The 16,223-nt window shown below is 51.3% G+C and overlaps 2 protein-coding genes across 4 annotated transcripts in view; one reads left to right on the top strand and one right to left on the bottom strand.

Annotated features, from left to right (window-relative positions):
• The first annotated feature begins 2,586 nt into the window (after window positions 1-2,586).
• HMGB2 (high mobility group box 2) lies at window positions 2,587-5,007 on the top strand. 2 transcript variants are annotated; one of them, XM_054202826.1, is made up of 5 exons: window positions 2,587-2,643; window positions 2,979-3,149; window positions 3,262-3,407; window positions 3,490-3,664; window positions 4,472-5,007. In XM_054202826.1, exons 2-5 carry the CDS (start codon window positions 3,000-3,002, stop codon window positions 4,622-4,624), a joined length of 624 nt encoding a protein of 207 aa, XP_054058801.1. In that variant the 5' UTR covers window positions 2,587-2,643; window positions 2,979-2,999; the 3' UTR covers window positions 4,625-5,007. The 2 variants fall into 2 exon arrangements, with proteins under 2 accessions (XP_054058801.1, XP_054058800.1); XM_054202825.1 differs by lacking the exon at window positions 2,587-2,643 and adding an exon at window positions 2,647-2,714.
• A 6,849-nt stretch (window positions 5,008-11,856) lies between these two features.
• GALNT7 (polypeptide N-acetylgalactosaminyltransferase 7) overlaps window positions 11,857-16,223 on the bottom strand; it is a 72,720-nt gene continuing 68,353 nt past the window's right edge. For both annotated transcript variants that reach the window (XM_054203540.1, XM_054203539.1), the window contains exons 11-12: window positions 15,652-15,780; window positions 11,857-14,034 (exon numbers count right to left, since the gene is read on the bottom strand). In XM_054203540.1, the coding sequence (XP_054059515.1) occupies window positions 13,897-14,034; window positions 15,652-15,780 (267 nt within the window). In that variant the 3' untranslated portion in view covers window positions 11,857-13,896. The remainder of the gene's footprint in view (window positions 14,035-15,651; window positions 15,781-16,223) is intronic.

Genomic DNA, 16,223 nt, shown 5'->3' with positions numbered 1-16,223 from the left:
GTCTCCCCTCGGCCTCCTCCAGGCTGAACACCCCCAGGGCCTTCAGACAATTCAGTTCCGCAGAACTGAGAACGTGAATCTGATCTCTTTCTATGACCATGTCACCCGCTTTCTGGGTGCGGGGAAGGCTGTGGATGTTGTCTATCTGGACTTTGGTATGGCCTTTGACACCGTCCCCCACAGCATTCTCCTGGAGAAGCTGGCGAATCATGGCATAGACAAGTGTACTCTTCGCTGGGTTAAAAACTGGCTGGATGGCCGTGCCCAGAGAGTTGGGATTAATGGGGTGAAATCCTCTTGGCGGCCGGTCACCAGTGGTGTCCCTCAGGGCTCAGTTTTGGGGCCAGTTTTGTTTAATATCTTTATCGATGATCTGGATGAGGGGATTGAGCGCACCCTCAGTAAGTTTGCAGATGACACCAAACTAGGTGGGAGTGTTATCTGCTTGAGGGTAGGAAGGCTCTACAGAGGGACCGGGACAGGCTGGATCCATGGGCCAAGGCCAACTGTAGGAGGTTTAATAAGGCCAAGTGCCGGGTCCTGCATTTTGGTCACAACAACCCCAAGCAACGCTACAGGCTTGGGGGAGAGTGGCTGGAAAGCTGCCCAGCAGAAAAGGACCTGGGGGTGCTGGTGGATGGCCAGCTTAACATGAGCCAGCAGTGTGCCCAGGTGGCCAAGAAGGCCAACAGCATTCTGGCTTGTATCAGGAATAGCGTGGCCAGCAGGAGCAGGGAAGTGATGGTGCCTCTGTACTGGGCACTGGTGAGGCCTCACCTCGAGTGCTGTGTTCAGTTCTGGGCCCTGCTGTACAAGAGGGACATTGAGGTGCTGGAGCGTGTCCAGAGGAGAGCGACCAGGCTGGTGAGGGGTCTGGAGACCAGGGCATATGAGGAGAGGCTGAGGGAGCTGGGCATGTTTAGCTTGGAGAAGAGGAGGCTGAGGGGAGACCTCATTGCCCTCTACAACTACCTCAAAGGAGGGTGCAGAGAGGTGGGGGTTGGCCTCTTCTCCCAGGGGAATAATGACAGGACCAGAGGAAATGGTCTGAAGCTGCGGCAGGGGAGGTTTAGGTTAGACATTAGGAGGAATTACTTTACTGAAAGAGTGGTCAGGCACTGGAACAGCCTGCCCAGGGAGGGGGTTGAGTCACCATCCCTAGAGGTGTTTAAGAAACGTCCAGATGTGGCACTTCAGGGCATGCTCTAGTGGCAGAGATTGTAGGTTGTTTGGTTGGGCTCGATGATCTTAAGGATCCTTTCCAACCATGAAGATTCTGTGAATTTACTAACGAGAAGCAGTGGAATGGTCTACAGTAATAAAGAGCCAAAACTGGAACATGGAATATCCCCTGTGCAAATGTTTATTTTAGAAGATAAGTGTAAGCTTTGTTTGTAGGTTAAACACTATCAAAAGGGATAGCCAGAGAAGTTAGCTGTTATAAGAATGCAGATAACTGGCTTCTGACAGGTTTTGACATAGACGCACAGAATGGTTCGGGTGGGAAGGGACCTTAAAGACCATCTAGTCCAACCCCCCCGACACCTCCCGCCAGCCCAGGTTGCTCCAAGCCCCGTCCAACCTGGCCTTGAACCCCTCCAGGGATGGGGCAGCCACAGCTTCTCTGGGCACCCTGGGCCAGGGGCTCACCGCCCTCACAGCCAAGAATTTCTGCCTCAGATCTCATCTCAGTCTCCCCTCTGTCAGTTTAAAGGCACTACCCCTTGTCCTATCACTACAGGCCCTGCTAAAAAGTTTGTTCCCATCTTTCTTATAAGCCTCCTTAAATACTGAAAGGCCACGATAACGTCTCTGCCTTGCTCTCTCAATTTACCTCACAGTTACCCGGGATCTTCTACAGAGGAGATTTTGAGAACCTTCAGAGATTTTGACTGACTCTTTCCAGTTTTCATTATGTCTTTTCAGGCTGCAGTCTGGGCAAACACATAAAGTTTAAAATGAGACGGGAACGAAGGCAGCGTTTACTACCATATTAGCGAACTGCGTATCGGAAGGAAAGAAAATTAAAAGAGCTTGAAGACCTGGCTTCTTACTCCTTGCTCTGAGGAGATCTGCAACGGGGGAGCCTCCGCGGTGCCAAATCACAACAAAACTGACTAAATTACTGCAGGGAAACGGCGTTTTTTCGCCTCAAACCGATGGCGGGGGGCGTTCAGTGAAGCCCTGGGGGGGGCAGCGGCGGGCGGCTGCGTTCCAGTCGCCAGCCGCCGCCCCCGGTTCCACCGATTTCGCCCGCCCGAGCGCCCTCCTGCCTCCCTTTGTATTTTTAAACCACGCTACAGCATGCCGCCCCGCCCAATCAAAACGCGCGCCCTCCCCGGCGGCCAATGGCGGGGGGCCCCGCGGTTTTTTAAAACTGTCCCTCTCCACCAATCGCAGCCCGCGCACTTTTTTAGTCCCGCCCCCCCGGCTCGTACTCGTTGGAACCGGTTGGGGTGAGGAGAGCGGCGGGGAGGAGGGGGGGCGGGAGGGGGAGAGTGACGTACAGCCGTAGCCAGCCAATCCCCGGCGCCGCTGCGCGCGGAGGGCGGGGCGTCAGGATGTTTGAACGGGAGCGGCAGCCAATGGGGTGCGGCGGGGGGCGGGGCTGGCGGGCTGAGCGGCTGTGGCGAACAAGAGGCGGTAAGTGCGCTGCTGGGCTCCATTCGCCGGCAGCCGTAGCAGCGGAGGGAGGAGGGCCGCGCCGCTGCCAGGCAAGGCCGGGCCGCGGGAGGGCGGGAAGGAGTGGGGGTGCCGGTCTGTGAGGGGGTACGTGGCTGAGGGGAGGGAGGCCGGGCCGGGGAGCGCTGAGGCGGTGGCGGGTAGGGCGGGAAGGCGGCCCCGGCCTGAGGCGCGGCCCCGGCCTGAGGCGCGGCCCCGGCCTGAGGCGCGCGGCCCCCGCCCGGCCGTGGCTCTGCTCCACGGCCCGCCCTCCTTCCCCCCACCCTTCCTCAACATCCTCCCCTGGCCCGCCTCAGGGAGCTGCCGCCGAGCTCGCCATGGGTAAAGGCGACCCCAACAAGCCGCGGGGCAAGATGTCCTCCTACGCCTACTTCGTGCAGACCTGCCGGGAGGAGCACAAGAAAAAGCACCCGGACTCCTCCGTCAACTTCGCCGAGTTCTCGCGGAAGTGCTCGGAGCGGTGGAAGGTGAGCTCGCCCCGCCGGCCACTGCCCCTGCGGCAGGGCCCCGGCAGCCCTCAGCAGGTCAGCAGGGCTTGAGCTGATCCAGGCTCTTCTCTCCCCCTCCCTGCCTCCGCAGACAATGTCCAGCAAGGAGAAAGGAAAGTTTGAAGAAATGGCCAAAGGAGACAAGGCTCGTTACGACAGAGAGATGAAAAACTACGTTCCACCCAAAGGCGAGAAGAAGGGAAAGAAAAAGGACCCCAATGCACCTAAAAGACCACCGTGAGTGTTTTTGTGACCAAAAAAAAAGGGTATTATTTCTAATAATCTGATGCTTAATTTGAATCACGGTCTCTCATTTCAGATCCGCATTCTTCCTTTTCTGCTCTGAACACCGTCCAAAAATCAAAAATGATCATCCTGGCTTGTCTATTGGAGATACAGCAAAGAAATTAGGAGAGATGTGGTCTGAACAGTCGGCCAAAGATAAACAGCCATATGAACAGAAGGCTGCAAAACTAAAGGAGAAATATGAAAAGGTAGAGTGAAAGTGATAAAAGAATGGTTAAAGTTGTAGAGTGACTTTTGCGTGACTTTTGTTTTGTACCTAAATCATCATATGGTTTGTGATTCTTTATGTTCACTTCAACCTTTGCCAGGCTTCAGAAGGTGTGGAAAGGTGCGGTGTGGGAGGTATGGAGCCCTGACACTGAACCTGGATGTGGTTTTTGCACGGAATCGCAGACTGGTTTGGGTGGGAAGGGACCTCAAAGCCCCCCCAGTGCCACCCCCTGCCCTGGGCAGGGACACCTCCCACCAGCCCAGGTTGCTCCAAGCCCCGTCCAACCTGGCCTTGAACCCCTCCAGGGATGGGGCAGCCACAGCTTCTCTGGGCACCCTGGGCCAGGGGCTCACCGCCCTCACAGCCAAGAATTTCTGCCTCAGATCTCATCTCAGTCTCCTCCCCTCTTCCAGTCTGAAGCCATTACCCCATATCAAATCACTACATGCCCTTGTAAAAAGTACCTCTCCATCTTCAGATACATATCTATAGATGTATCTATAAGACAATAATACACTTTACTTCCAGACAATAAGACACTTTACTTCCAGAAAGAGGGCACCTGCTTGAAAAATACACAGTCATACATCAGAGCACAGTGGTCATAAAATTCCTAAAATTGGATCATGCGTTCTCTTGCGTGAGGGTCCCAAGGCTGAAACCCCGCTTTTATGTACATACTGTGTTTGATCTGCACAGTATAGTAGTAGTAAGTTACTGAAGCAGCACAGATTAGTCTTCAGACTTTAAGTTGCCAGCAACTAAACAGCATTTTTTCTTGCAGGATATTGCAGCATATCGTGCCAAGAGCAAGAGTGACGCAGGAAAAAAGGGCCCAGGTAGGCCTGCAGGATCTAAGAAGAAAGCAGAACCAGAAGAGGAGGAGGAGGAGGAGGAAGATGATGAAGAGGAGGAGGAAGATGAGGATGAGGAATAAATGAATGTCCTGCTGTAAAGATTTATGCTCAAAACTCAATATTTTGCTAAGAATGTGAACTCAAGTGCAGCTCATTGTTAGCTTCAGTATAAAAATCTGTACAGAACTGTGTATAGGTAATGTGGTTCTTTGTAGGGAAACCCCTATTTTTAATGTCAGTGGTAGCCGAGGGCTGCTACAGCTCGGTTTAGAAAAAACGAAGAAAAAGTTGTGGAATGTTTCTGCGTATTTAATGGTTTTGTTGAAACTCAGTGACTGATAGCCAGGTGTTTCTTTATAGCTAAGTAAAACAGAGGAGGTAGCTTAATAGCTGATCTTATATTTTGTAGTATATTGCATTGTATTACTTTTTTAACAATTTTGTAATAAAATGTTGTACATGATTAGTGCTTTATCGTTGATGTTTTGGAGAGGCTGGGGGCTCCCAGAGTGCTGAAGGATAAGGCTCTGCAGTGTTGACTCCTGGAGTTTATACTGGATTTTAAACTTTTTTTTTTTTTTTTTCCCCCCCCCCTTTAACCAGAATTCTTTCTCCCGTGTATACTACCCTTCCTGGTAATGGGTGTTTTCCGTATGCAAACATTTCCTTAAATCATCTGAGTAATTCTAGGTACCCAAGTTGCTGCCATTCGCAGGTTTGGAGGGTTTTTTGCCCCAGACTACTGAAGCGCAGAGGGCTTAAAGTTTTGTCTTGCTTTATTAGCTGGTACTGGATGAATTCTGGGAGGTTTCTCTCCCCGAGGGGAGGGTGACTGGCCTTTCCTGCTGTCGGTATTGGCGCAGGAGAGCTGGTGCTGAGACAGTTGTGGTTAGAGGTATGTCCTCCCAGATGTTCCCTGCTCCCTCCCTCTCCCCCTGGCCCCAGCCTTAGTGGCTTCTCACAAAGTACACAGAGCATGGAGAATGTTGGAATGTCATCTCCGCACATGCCGGGAAAGAGCAGGCATTTGGGAAAGAACGTGTGCTCCTGGTAACGTTCCTGCGTGTGGTGGGAAGGGTGTCACCAGTTACATGATTGTTCTCTTTTTTTTTTTTTTTTACTCGGCCTTTAGTATATTGAGGAGTCTAAATCTAGGTAGCTGAAGGTATTTGCAAGTGGGGAATTGGAGATCTCACAGCTAAACGTTGAATTTGTTGAGATAAATCCTAGGCAATAGCTTTTACGAGCCTTTGAAAGCCCAGCACTGAAAACCAGCTAACGTCCAAAATACTAAGTACTATAAAGGGCGGGCTTCCAACGTCTGTTGGTGTTTGTTTTTAAAGTGTTTCCCTATTGTCCCATCAGCTTCTGAAGTGACTGCGTCCAGCCGTCGTACCTGGGTCTCACCCTTTGCAGCCGTTTCTGGTCAGGTTTCCCTGTAAAAACGCACCGTCACCGCCCCCCGCTTCTCGGGCTCTCTGAGCAGAACCGCGATGCTTCGAGAAGTCTTTCTCATTAGACTTAGATAATCTTTGGTGGTGGAGCAGTAGCACCGGAGCAAATTGACTAGTTTAATGATTATTTGAAATGTGGTTTTTTTTTATTTCTGCTCAAGTGCCTTTAAATTGAAATGAAATATAACCCTTCAGGTGTCCCAGAAAGCTGCGGGGGTTATAGAAATTCATACATCGTGTCAGAATAAGCGCAGATCTCGAGGTAATTTGGAATAAAGGAGCTCCAGCCCCACTTCTGCACAAACCGGGGGGGAACTGCCCCCTGCTGCTGCTCTGGTGTCCCCTGTCCCACCTGTGGGTGGCTTCTGATGATGATGATCTCGTTTACAGCGATGTCCTGACTGCCGAACCAGCCCGACCCGCGTCCCTGCTGGCACCCTGGCGTGTGCGTGCCGTCAGCACTGGCTGTCGCCTGAGAGCCAGGGTATGACTAACGAGAACTTTTTTAGATAGTATTTTTTTAGATAGTATATTTTTGATAATTTTTTTTAGATCGTATTTTGTCCTTCCGATAAGAAGGATGTTGGCTCCAGATTAAAGGCAAATGGGAAAGAGCGTGTGGAAATTACTGCTTTCAAATTAAGCTTTAAAAAGGGCGGTATGTCAGGGCAGGGGGTTAAAATAACGCCCATCCGTGTGCACTGGAACAGCTGGTGCCGGAGAGGACGAGGGAGCCATCAAAGTGCAGCAGGGATGCTCGGAAAAGATAAGGCCATAGAAGAAAAGCTGAATTGGTTTATCACATCCGTGTTCAATAGGGACGATCTTAGTGAAATTACTCACTGAAATTACGCTTCGATGGAGCTGAGCTGGAAGATCTGTCCCCGACCCCTAAAAGAGACACCCCAAACTGGTTGCAGGCATCAGGGCGACTGCTCGTGTTGCACGAGAGGTCCGGCAAAAAGGCACCCGCCCCGTACAGGAGGCCGAAAGACCACCAAAAAACCCCTGAGGTGGATAAAGGGCGGGTATGAGGGAATAACAACTGTAGGAAAGCAGTCTTTAAAAAGTGATTTCTGAAGCGGAAGAAACCGTTACCCGCCAGGCGAGACGCAGCAACGCGGGGGGAAAATAGCATGCGAGCAACGCGAGAAAACCCAGGGGTTACCAACAACTGCCCAACCCAAGCGGCCAAGCCGTCCTGGGGACGCGAGACGGCCAAGATACAGCTGCGATGCCTGGAGAAGATGTCAGGAAAATAAAAGCTTCTCTTTTTTTAAACCTTGCAGTGGAACTTCAGGAAGTTTTCATCACGGAACGTTTTAATGGGGGCAGCGTGGCGGAGCATCTGTCTCAAATCCAAGTGTAAAAGGTTTTGAAACAAAATGACAGGACAGATGGTATTCATCCCAGAGTTCTAAGGAAACGCAAGGATGAGATGGCTGAACTATGAACCGTACTTTGTATTTTTTCACTTAAAACTGCCTTAGCGCCGGCGGAATGGAAGGTCACAAATACGACACTGATTTTTAGAAAGCGTTCTGTGGAGGTAGAGAACATCAGACCAGGGACACTCCTGTGGCACGTCGGTGGGGGCTGTAGTGCAGCCGAGAGCTGCTGGGCAAACTGCCGAGCAGGACTTGGGATTTCTCAAGAGGAAATCCTGGTCCACAGGTTGCCCAGAGAAGCTGTGGCTGCCCCATCCCTGGAGGGGTTCAAGGCCAGGTTGGACGGGGCTTGGAGCAACCTGGGCTGGTGGGAGGTGTCCCTGCCCAGGGCAGGGGGTGCCACTGGGGGGGCTTTAAGGTCCCTTCCCACCCAAACCAGTCTGCGATTCCATGATTCTTTGGAGAAATCCTTGACCATGAAGGTGAAGGAGATCAGGTAGCTCTGGTCTACTTGAGTTTGGTCTGGTCTACTTCTCATAAGAGAAGTCATCACTGAAGGCCTTGCGTGAGTAAAAAGCTGATTAACAGCGCAGGAACAAAACAGCAATTCGTCATCGGTTTCACCAGCGGAGGAAAACCAGCAAGGAAAACCCCGTTTGGAGATGGGGTCAACGTGCAGTGATTGTTTAGTGTATACGTGATTTGGAAAAAAAGTGAGTGGTGCTGCAGGACAGATGAGAGGTAAGAGCGAAGAACGGCAAAGGCAGCCCGCAGCGGCAGGGCAATAAAACCAGCAGGTGACGTACGGCGTTAATACGAAAGGTATTAGGTGTTAATATCTGCTCCCCAACACAGGCGAAGGGGAAAAGCCAGGCCTGACCTCGACGTCGTCGGTGACGAGGGTGGAGAACAAACGACCCGACGTCAGTCTGGAGGAGATGCTGGGGCTGGAACAGGTAACTCTGGGAAGTCCTAAGAGATGTTTGCTGGAAAAGCAAAGAGCGCGTTACGCACTGTTAGGTGACGAGCTAACAAACCAAATATTTAGTATTTCACGACCGTCTTCCTAAAGCAATGTAAAGTTTACTTTTTCTTAGATCAACTTGTTGAACAAAGCCTGTTTACAAAGTTGATCTTATTTTTCCCAATTAAAACCCGTGGTCTGAAGAACAGTAAATATGTCTCTCCTGGGTCTTTTTTCTTTTTTTGTTTGTGTGGGTTTTTTTGTGTTTTCAAAAGGAAAACCTTGATCAGAACAGCTGTAGACCTGGGAACTGAATATAGACAGGCTCCAGAGCTCAAATAAAATAAATTGCAAAGCGTGGAGACAAAATCGGAATAAAATGGAATAGGAGCTTCATCTTTGATTACTTAATGATCTGTTGAACTGTTTCATAGCGGCGTGCCACAGGCGTCTGGTACGTAACGTCGGTACGCAATCCAGTACTCGCTGCTCGGGGACGGTCACTGATCCTCTTCCCTTCCCTTGCCACCCTTGGTATGTATTTATTCTTCTGTTTGTTTTCTCGTTTTGGCGTATTTGTTTCCGCATCTTGTGAAACACACGAGTGTTCTGCCAGCAGCCCCCACATTCCCCAAACCGCTGCGCCTCTCGGATGAGCTGCGTCACGGCCCCGTCTGCTTTTCCAGGGTTCCTTTTGAATCCAGCGGCAAGAATCCCGTGACGGAGCCCAGACGGGGACCTCGCCACCGCGTTCTCCAGCACGGGCAGCCCGTGGGCGACACTGGGGTGGGCACGAGGTTCAGCCCTACCCACTCAAAAAGTTGACTGCCTTCACAAGTTTCTCTTCATCGGCGCAATTAATTGTCACCCAATTAGTGAGCGAACCTGTGCGTTGCTCCGACTATCCTGATATCCCAAGATCAACTCTTCCCTCTGGCCTCAGCGTTGGAGAGTCTCGTGATGTTCCAGGACTGGATATGGAGTCGACCACCAGAAGACTCTTTCTCCAGCAAATCCGGTGCTCTACCTGCGCTGTACGGCTCGTTCCTGGCCCAGGCACCTCTTGGTAAGGTCTGTACCCACAAACCAGTTCTCCAGCAGAGCTGCAGGGATGGTGTTTGTGTGGATGAGACCGCATCCTTCTCAAAGGCCCTTTGGAAAGCCTGCTGGGAGGACGTGATTGTCAGTGCTGCCTCCTTGAAGCTGCTGGCTGGCGGGACCCGGCACCGACCGAGCACTAACTACTCCTTCGGGGATTAACGAGCCTTCATCAGTGACAGGCATCGTTCCCTCCCCTTTCACGCCGGGATGCTCAGCCCCAGGGCTGCTGTGGCCGTCACGCGCATCTTGGGCATTAGTTTGTTTGTTTGTTTGTTTTTCGACATGTTACTGCTACGGTGCTTCTCCCACCGCTCTGCTCCTTTCTTGTGCAGGAGACATGGCTCGCGCGGCTGCGTGGTTTGAAGCGGCAGCCCACCGGGGTTGGGCTCTTGTCCCTAAAGCCATCACTTTTCAGTGAAGCATATTAGTGAGAAAAAGAAGGGATATAACATGCAAACATACCTTTTCCTCTCCGCGTTTGAACAGCTCCGACCCTTCCTCGCGGGCTTTGATCCCCGTCGCCTTCGTGGACCCGTCAGCTGAAGGAAGGGGCGTTTTCCACCAATGCACCAAGATCCACCAGAGCGAAGCTCCGCCGCTGCCCTGCGGAGGAGCCTCCGTCCAGCTGCCGGTCAGAACAGTCCCAGCAGCGCAAGGAGGTAAAAACCTAAGGGCTGTGCCCAGAGCGTGTTTTTCCTTTTACCAGGACCCACGTTACACGGTAGTGGAGAAGACATAAATTGTTTCTCCGCGTAAAGAACAGACTCTGTGTTTAAGATTTAAAAACGAAGGTTACTAAGCATGAACGGGGTTAATGAGAGGTGTGACCCAGCAAACACCTCTCCCCTGCGCCGTGCTCCGCGGGAGTTGGGGCAGCCGAGGGGACAGCGAGCGGCAGCGTAGGGAGGGAAGGTGGCCAGCGGCTCCCCAAGGGTGGCCAAAGTGGCTTCAGTCCTCAGGGGCCACTCACAGTTTATATACTGTTTTTTTTAAACCCAAAGGGAGGCAAACTCACCTCCGTTTCGTGGTAGCCTGTCACCTTCCCCACCTAGACCCCCCCCTCAGAGGGGGCAGGAGCTCGGCGGGGGCTCGCAGGGTACGTCCGGTCCACGGCCAGAGGACTAAATACCGGCCACCGCTCCTGATGGGCACAGAAAGCAAACGCCACCCTGGAAGAGAACCGCTGACCCTTCTCAAGGACCACGGTTAAGATTTCAGAACGCAGTCGACCCGCCGGTCCCATCCTTTTCCAGCAAGAACAGCCAGAACCAGAAACACCCCCCATTTGGTCTTCCTGAGCTGGTCCCTTTCCCCTGCTGCCACTGACGGGTCCAAGCTCTCCAGCAGGGAACAAACGAGAAAACGCTGTTACAAAACCCCGGCTTGCGTTCAATGGTGTAGATAATTTCTTCTGCGTGTTCTGAAATTCCCCTCCTTATTCCTGTGCCTCCATGGGTCTTGCACAGTTTGACCTTTTTTAACCTAAAGGGAAAACCACGCCTGATGCTCCGCAAAACCTAGCAAAGCATCTTTTGTGTCTTTATAGGCAGCCGGTGGGGTTTTTCTTCCGTAAAGTCTCACAAATCAGAGGTAAACATCAAATTTTTGCATCTCCGGCACAGTGTAACAGATCTCGGGCTTCTCGGTCCGGTTTCAGAGCAGTAAGTCCATGTCGGCGGCGGGGGCTGCAGTTTGGAGGCAGGTGGTGTGGAAGAGGCAGAGAGTCGTCAGGGAGATTGGGGAAAGGGGACGAATGGCTGCCAGGGAGCCACCAGCGGGGACAGCGTCTCTGGTTCTGCCCAAAGGGCGCTGATGCTCCTCCCAGTGCTGGCGTCGCCGGGGCTGAGGACAGACGTCCCCGGCTGAGGACAGACGTCCCCTCCTTCCCACCGGTCCCCCTTCCCCTACGCGGACCGGGCGCTGGCGGTGGGCCGGAGGAGCCTCTGGGAACCTGAATACATCGGTGCAGAGGCGGATTTCAGCGTTTAGGGTTGCTCTGAGGCCAGAACTTGGTCTTCCGTGTCCCGATTTAATCGCATTCTCTGTTGCTACGAAACTTTCTCAGTTTCTCGGTTGATTGGAACGTGTTTGTCGGTGGAAACGCACAAGGACTAAGATAAAACAGTCAAAGCACCACCACCGACGAGTCCTGACCTCCGGGTCTGCTTCAGAAACCACTCTCAAGTTCATTTTCCAGGAGCGCATTACATCTACCTAATTAGATCAGGGCAGGCGACACAAAAATCCAAACGTGTCCACGTGGCAACCCTCAGGGGGAATTTCATTTTTCGCCTCACTGGGAAAAAAACCCCGAGTCCTCACAGATATGACAAAAGGTACCTAAATAAAACGCAAAACTTTTAATATTTGTAAGTCTGAAGCATTGCAGTTGTCTAGATTTAGAGATACAGGGTTTCTGTAAAGATAATAATCCACTTTTACGCTGTAAAAAGTATAGTAAACCCAAAAATTCAAACATTTTATTTACTTCACCTAAAAAACAAGCAACCCATAAGTAAGATATACATAGGTTTCCCGCATTTATCCCTAATAAATTTTTTAAAGATTTATACAATTTCTACAGAAACATACAGTGTATCAAAATCTGCATAAATCAAATTTATAAAATATGTAGAAATGCATAGTGATACTATCATCAACTTACAAAGCAAAAACATGGGAATTATTTTTTTTTCCAAGCCGGCTACAGTAGGAAAAAGTCATTACAGTAACAGCTTCGTACGATCTCATGGTTTGTAAGGTTCCAGTCGCGCACACGGATTCGCATCCACGTACAGCGTCAGCTTTCAATGAATTGCACTAAATTCCCCTTGGAAACGCGCACCCGCAGCAGCCCTGCGCCACCATTCCGCCTCTTATGCATAGTCGTAGGATTAAATTAATCTGCCCGACACACAAAAACCCAGTCAGTTTTCATACACACAAGGAACAAGTACCGGCACACACCCTTACTTTCCTTTTTTTTTTCCCTTCCAGTTTCTCCCTCCTTTATTTCCTACTTTTCATGGCTGTGAAAGGATAGATGAGAAGGTTAAAGAAGGCAGGAGAGATCCCGAGGGACCAGATCAGCGCAGACAGCCCTAGAAAGATCAAACTGCCACCAAACGCCATAGAGACCCTTGCGAGCAGGCGTGGAAGCTGCACGCAACGCTGCGCTGGAGCTCGGGCACCTACTTCCTCGTCTTTAATAGTGGGACGCGTGAGAGGCAGAGCTCTTAGCAAAGAGGGGAGAAACCGCTCCTCCTCCGCCTCCCTGCCCGCTCCCCTTGGGAACCACTTCACCTTCCGTTCCGTACGCTATAGCACCAAGCGGCTGTACTCTGTGTCCGCAATCCCTCGGGAAAAATTTCCAATGACAAAAATAAGAAGAAAATTAGCACGGATAAGCGGGGTTTCAGGATTTCCATGTCTCTTTTCAAAGCTAAACCTGGCGCCCAAACTCGCTGACAGCTGCCCTTGCCGGGAGTTACGCAGATGCGTTAAGGAGCTGGCTGCCTTTTCCTAATTAAAAGTTTTAGTCCGTCCCTTAATTTCCATTTAAAATAACAGTATAAATAAAGCATTGGATTCTTTCTAATTTTTACATAATTGTGCAGCTTTATTTTATTCCTCTTTTTTTTTTTAAAGTTATTTTCATGTAAGGCATGGTTTAAACAAGCGAGTTAGTGCTTATAAATTCTCAGCTGGGATCGCGAGGGTGCTTATTCCCACGAAAACGCAGCAGCCGAGCGCTCAGCCGGGCACCGAGCCCCTCCTCGCACCGCAGCCGCGGCCAAACCGGCCACAGAAATTCATCTTCAGCAACGCAGTGATTAGCGGGGGCGGCGCAGTCGGTCCCTACCCCCGGTGACAGCTCAGAAACCTCCGTTCTATCATTTCCGACACACGCGTTCCTCGTGAAAGAGAGAAATGAAAGAGGCACTAAATGTGTTGAAATTCACCTTCCGAAAAAGCAGCATGACTGTGAGAGAAGGCCACCCTGGCTAGTAACCTGTGGCAGTGCTTAGTAAGATGTAAAATTAAATAAAAATATACAACAGGTTGATAATCACCCAGTTCTATGAAAATCTGGTTACTCCAACCTTTTCAAGTGTGTGTAAAAAAACTGCCTTCAGACCCCTGAGTGTAATCCCAAAGAAGACGACAACGCTTTTAACCATGTTCCCAGGAAACACAGCTAACAGCACGTTAATTTACCAACATCTTAAAACAAAAGGATGTAAACATCTACAGAGTTTTAAGGTAAAGCAGTTTTGTAAACATTAACTGCGGATGATAATGTTATTGTAATAATAATCACAGTTCCTCTACGTCCTTCATCGCAGCCGGGCGGCCGGCGGCTGTACGGTTCGTAATTGCAGCAGTTTCCAGGCTATTCTCAGTCCCGTCCAAGCGCGACGCGTCCGTCGGGAGGTTCCCTCTGGCTACACGCTCAGGATGTTGTTCATTTCCCATTTCTGCGATGCTTTACCGGAGTCACACTCGGCAATGAACACTTGATGGAGGACTTCGGAGCGATCCAAGCACTTCCCTGATGGAATGTGGGTAAATCTGTGCAGGTTCTGGAAAACAAAACCAGCAGGAACATGTGGTGGGCCGGGCTGCTGCCCTGGTTTTTAACGTTTGTCTTCGTAACTGTAACACGGCAATTTACAAAACCGGGTTTCAGAGGCCCAGCACACACCAGCTCTTACTCGTTTTATTATTTGTTAAACCTGGACTTTCCCAGACTTTGTATTATCAGCTCTGCTGGTGGCCACCGAAGCCCTGAGGCTCTGCTGGTGGCCACTGAAACCTCAGGGGTCTGCTGCTGGCCACCGAAGCCCTGAGGCTCTGCTGCTGGCCACCGAAGCCCTGGGGCGCTGCTGCTGGCCACCAAAACTTCAGGGGTCTGCTGGTGGCCACCGAAGCCCTGGGGCTCTGCTGGTGGCCACCGAAACCTCAGGGCTCTGCTGCTGGCCATCAAAGCCCTGAGGCTCTGCTGCTGGCCACCGAAGCCCTGAGGCTCTGCTGGTGGCCACCGAGGCTCGGCTCTTGCTCGAGCAGCACTGGCACCACGCTCACCCAACTGGCGCACAAACATTATTGATTGTTAAGTTTCGGGTTTCGAGCCCTCTGGCTGCCGACGCGCAGCAGAGAGCTGGGGGGAAATGGCACGGTGGGGCTCGGGCTTCCCCGGCTCTGGCACAGCCTGTCGCAGGAGAAGCGGGGTGGCTTCAGGGAGAACAGAGAGATTTCGCTGCACCCAGCAGCGCCCGCATCTGCCAGATAAACACACCCCGGACACCCCCTCAGGAACCGACACGCACGCAGGGCGCTAGCCGGACGGAAGAAACCCAACACGGAAGAGCGCCTCAGACACAGACCCAAGCGCCGTGTCGCCACATCCAAGGATAACGTCACCCTTAGACTATTCAGCCTCATTTTTTTAAGAGACAAACAGAAATATAACCGTAGACATTTTTTAAAATAACCCTTCCAAAAGCAGAAGAGAGGACTCGCAGATGTAGCGACTGAAGGGACTGCAGCAGCCCGTGCACGTACATCAGCCAACGTTCCAAGCCCTTATGAAAAATTCATCGATTTTGCAACAGCACCGTAAAGGCACCACACCCAGAACTCACCACAGAGCGCGTTATTAGCGGGCGGATAATGAACAGGAAAAAGAAACGCTGAAGAAGGCAAAGACAACACAAAAAGGCCGAGTAACGCTGCGTTTACCCATTCCCCTGTAGGCTTAAAACGAATCTTCTGTCTTTAAACAGAGCGACGCTGCAATTTAGACCTCCCAAAATTCGATATAATATCGACCCTAGCTGCTACACATGCCTCAGCATTTCATTAATCTTCTCACCGCGGCCATTAATGACATTTTCCCGCTGGAAAGCAGAGAAGCAGAGAGGGTGGCGGCACAAAAAGCTTTTAGAAACTGCCCCAGGTAACGAGGACCGCTGGCAAAAGCATCCTTCCCTAGAGGAGCTGTTCCCGGCAGGCACGGATTTCCAGGAACGAGCCATTAGCAACTCGCCCTCCTCGGTTCAGCTAACCCTGTCGCAGGGCTTTATTTTCAGATGCACATAAAATAATAATAATAATAATAATAAAAAAAAAAAAAAGGTGCAAAAAAACGGCAGGATGCAAGTCGTCGTTTCTTTTCTGCTCTCCCTGGGGTGCCTTACCTTGAAGTACTGCCAGTCCTTGTACTCGGTCTGGCTGCAGTGGGTGATCATGACTTTGGACCCGTCCGGCCCTTTCGTCAGGCACTGGTCGTACTGCATGAGCTGGTTGGCTTCGTTGATCCGGAACAGCTGAAAAGGGGGGGGAAAAAAAAAAAAAAAAAGCACCTTTCTAACAGTTGACTCAAAACGACGAGTATTTGAGGAGCGCTGCAAATACCAATGGAACGGCACCACTGAAAACGCTGCCTGGTGGCGTCACCCCCGTCCTGCGGGAGGGCTCTTTACTTACACGGCGTAACGCGCTGCCACCACCGCGGCACAAACTTCACGGAGATTTCGAAGGGTAAGAAACAGGATTTCGAAGGGTAAGAAACTCACCCAGCCAGACCCAAATGACACAAAATACAGGGATGCGGATGCGGGAGCCTGCTGGAAGCGTTTGATAAAAGCCTTTGCCTGATTTGACGGCCACGGAATCCGCTCTCTCTGCAGGGCCGGCAGCACGTCCCTGCTCCTGGCCCCTCAGTTCATGCGGCGACAGTAAAACTCTGGCGTCTCACCCAAGGGGGAAA

The sequence above is a fragment of the Rissa tridactyla genome, chromosome 5, assembly GCF_028500815.1.
Source record: "Rissa tridactyla isolate bRisTri1 chromosome 5, bRisTri1.patW.cur.20221130, whole genome shotgun sequence".
In the NCBI taxonomy this organism is placed as follows: domain Eukaryota; kingdom Metazoa; phylum Chordata; class Aves; order Charadriiformes; family Laridae; genus Rissa; species Rissa tridactyla.
This window is presented reverse-complemented; position numbering and strand designations above follow the sequence as displayed.

Excerpts from the sequence above, each read along its gene's own strand:
- HMGB2 (XM_054202826.1), top strand. The coding sequence starts at position 3,000 with ATGGGTAAAGGCGACCCCAACAAGCCGCGGGGCAAGATGTCCTCCTAC. Across the intron at positions 3,150-3,261 it reads AGTGCTCGGAGCGGTGGAAG|ACAATGTCCAGCAAGGAGAA; the intron begins GTGAGCTCGCCC and ends CTGCCTCCGCAG. Across the intron at positions 3,408-3,489 it reads AATGCACCTAAAAGACCACC|ATCCGCATTCTTCCTTTTCT; the intron begins GTGAGTGTTTTT and ends CTCTCATTTCAG.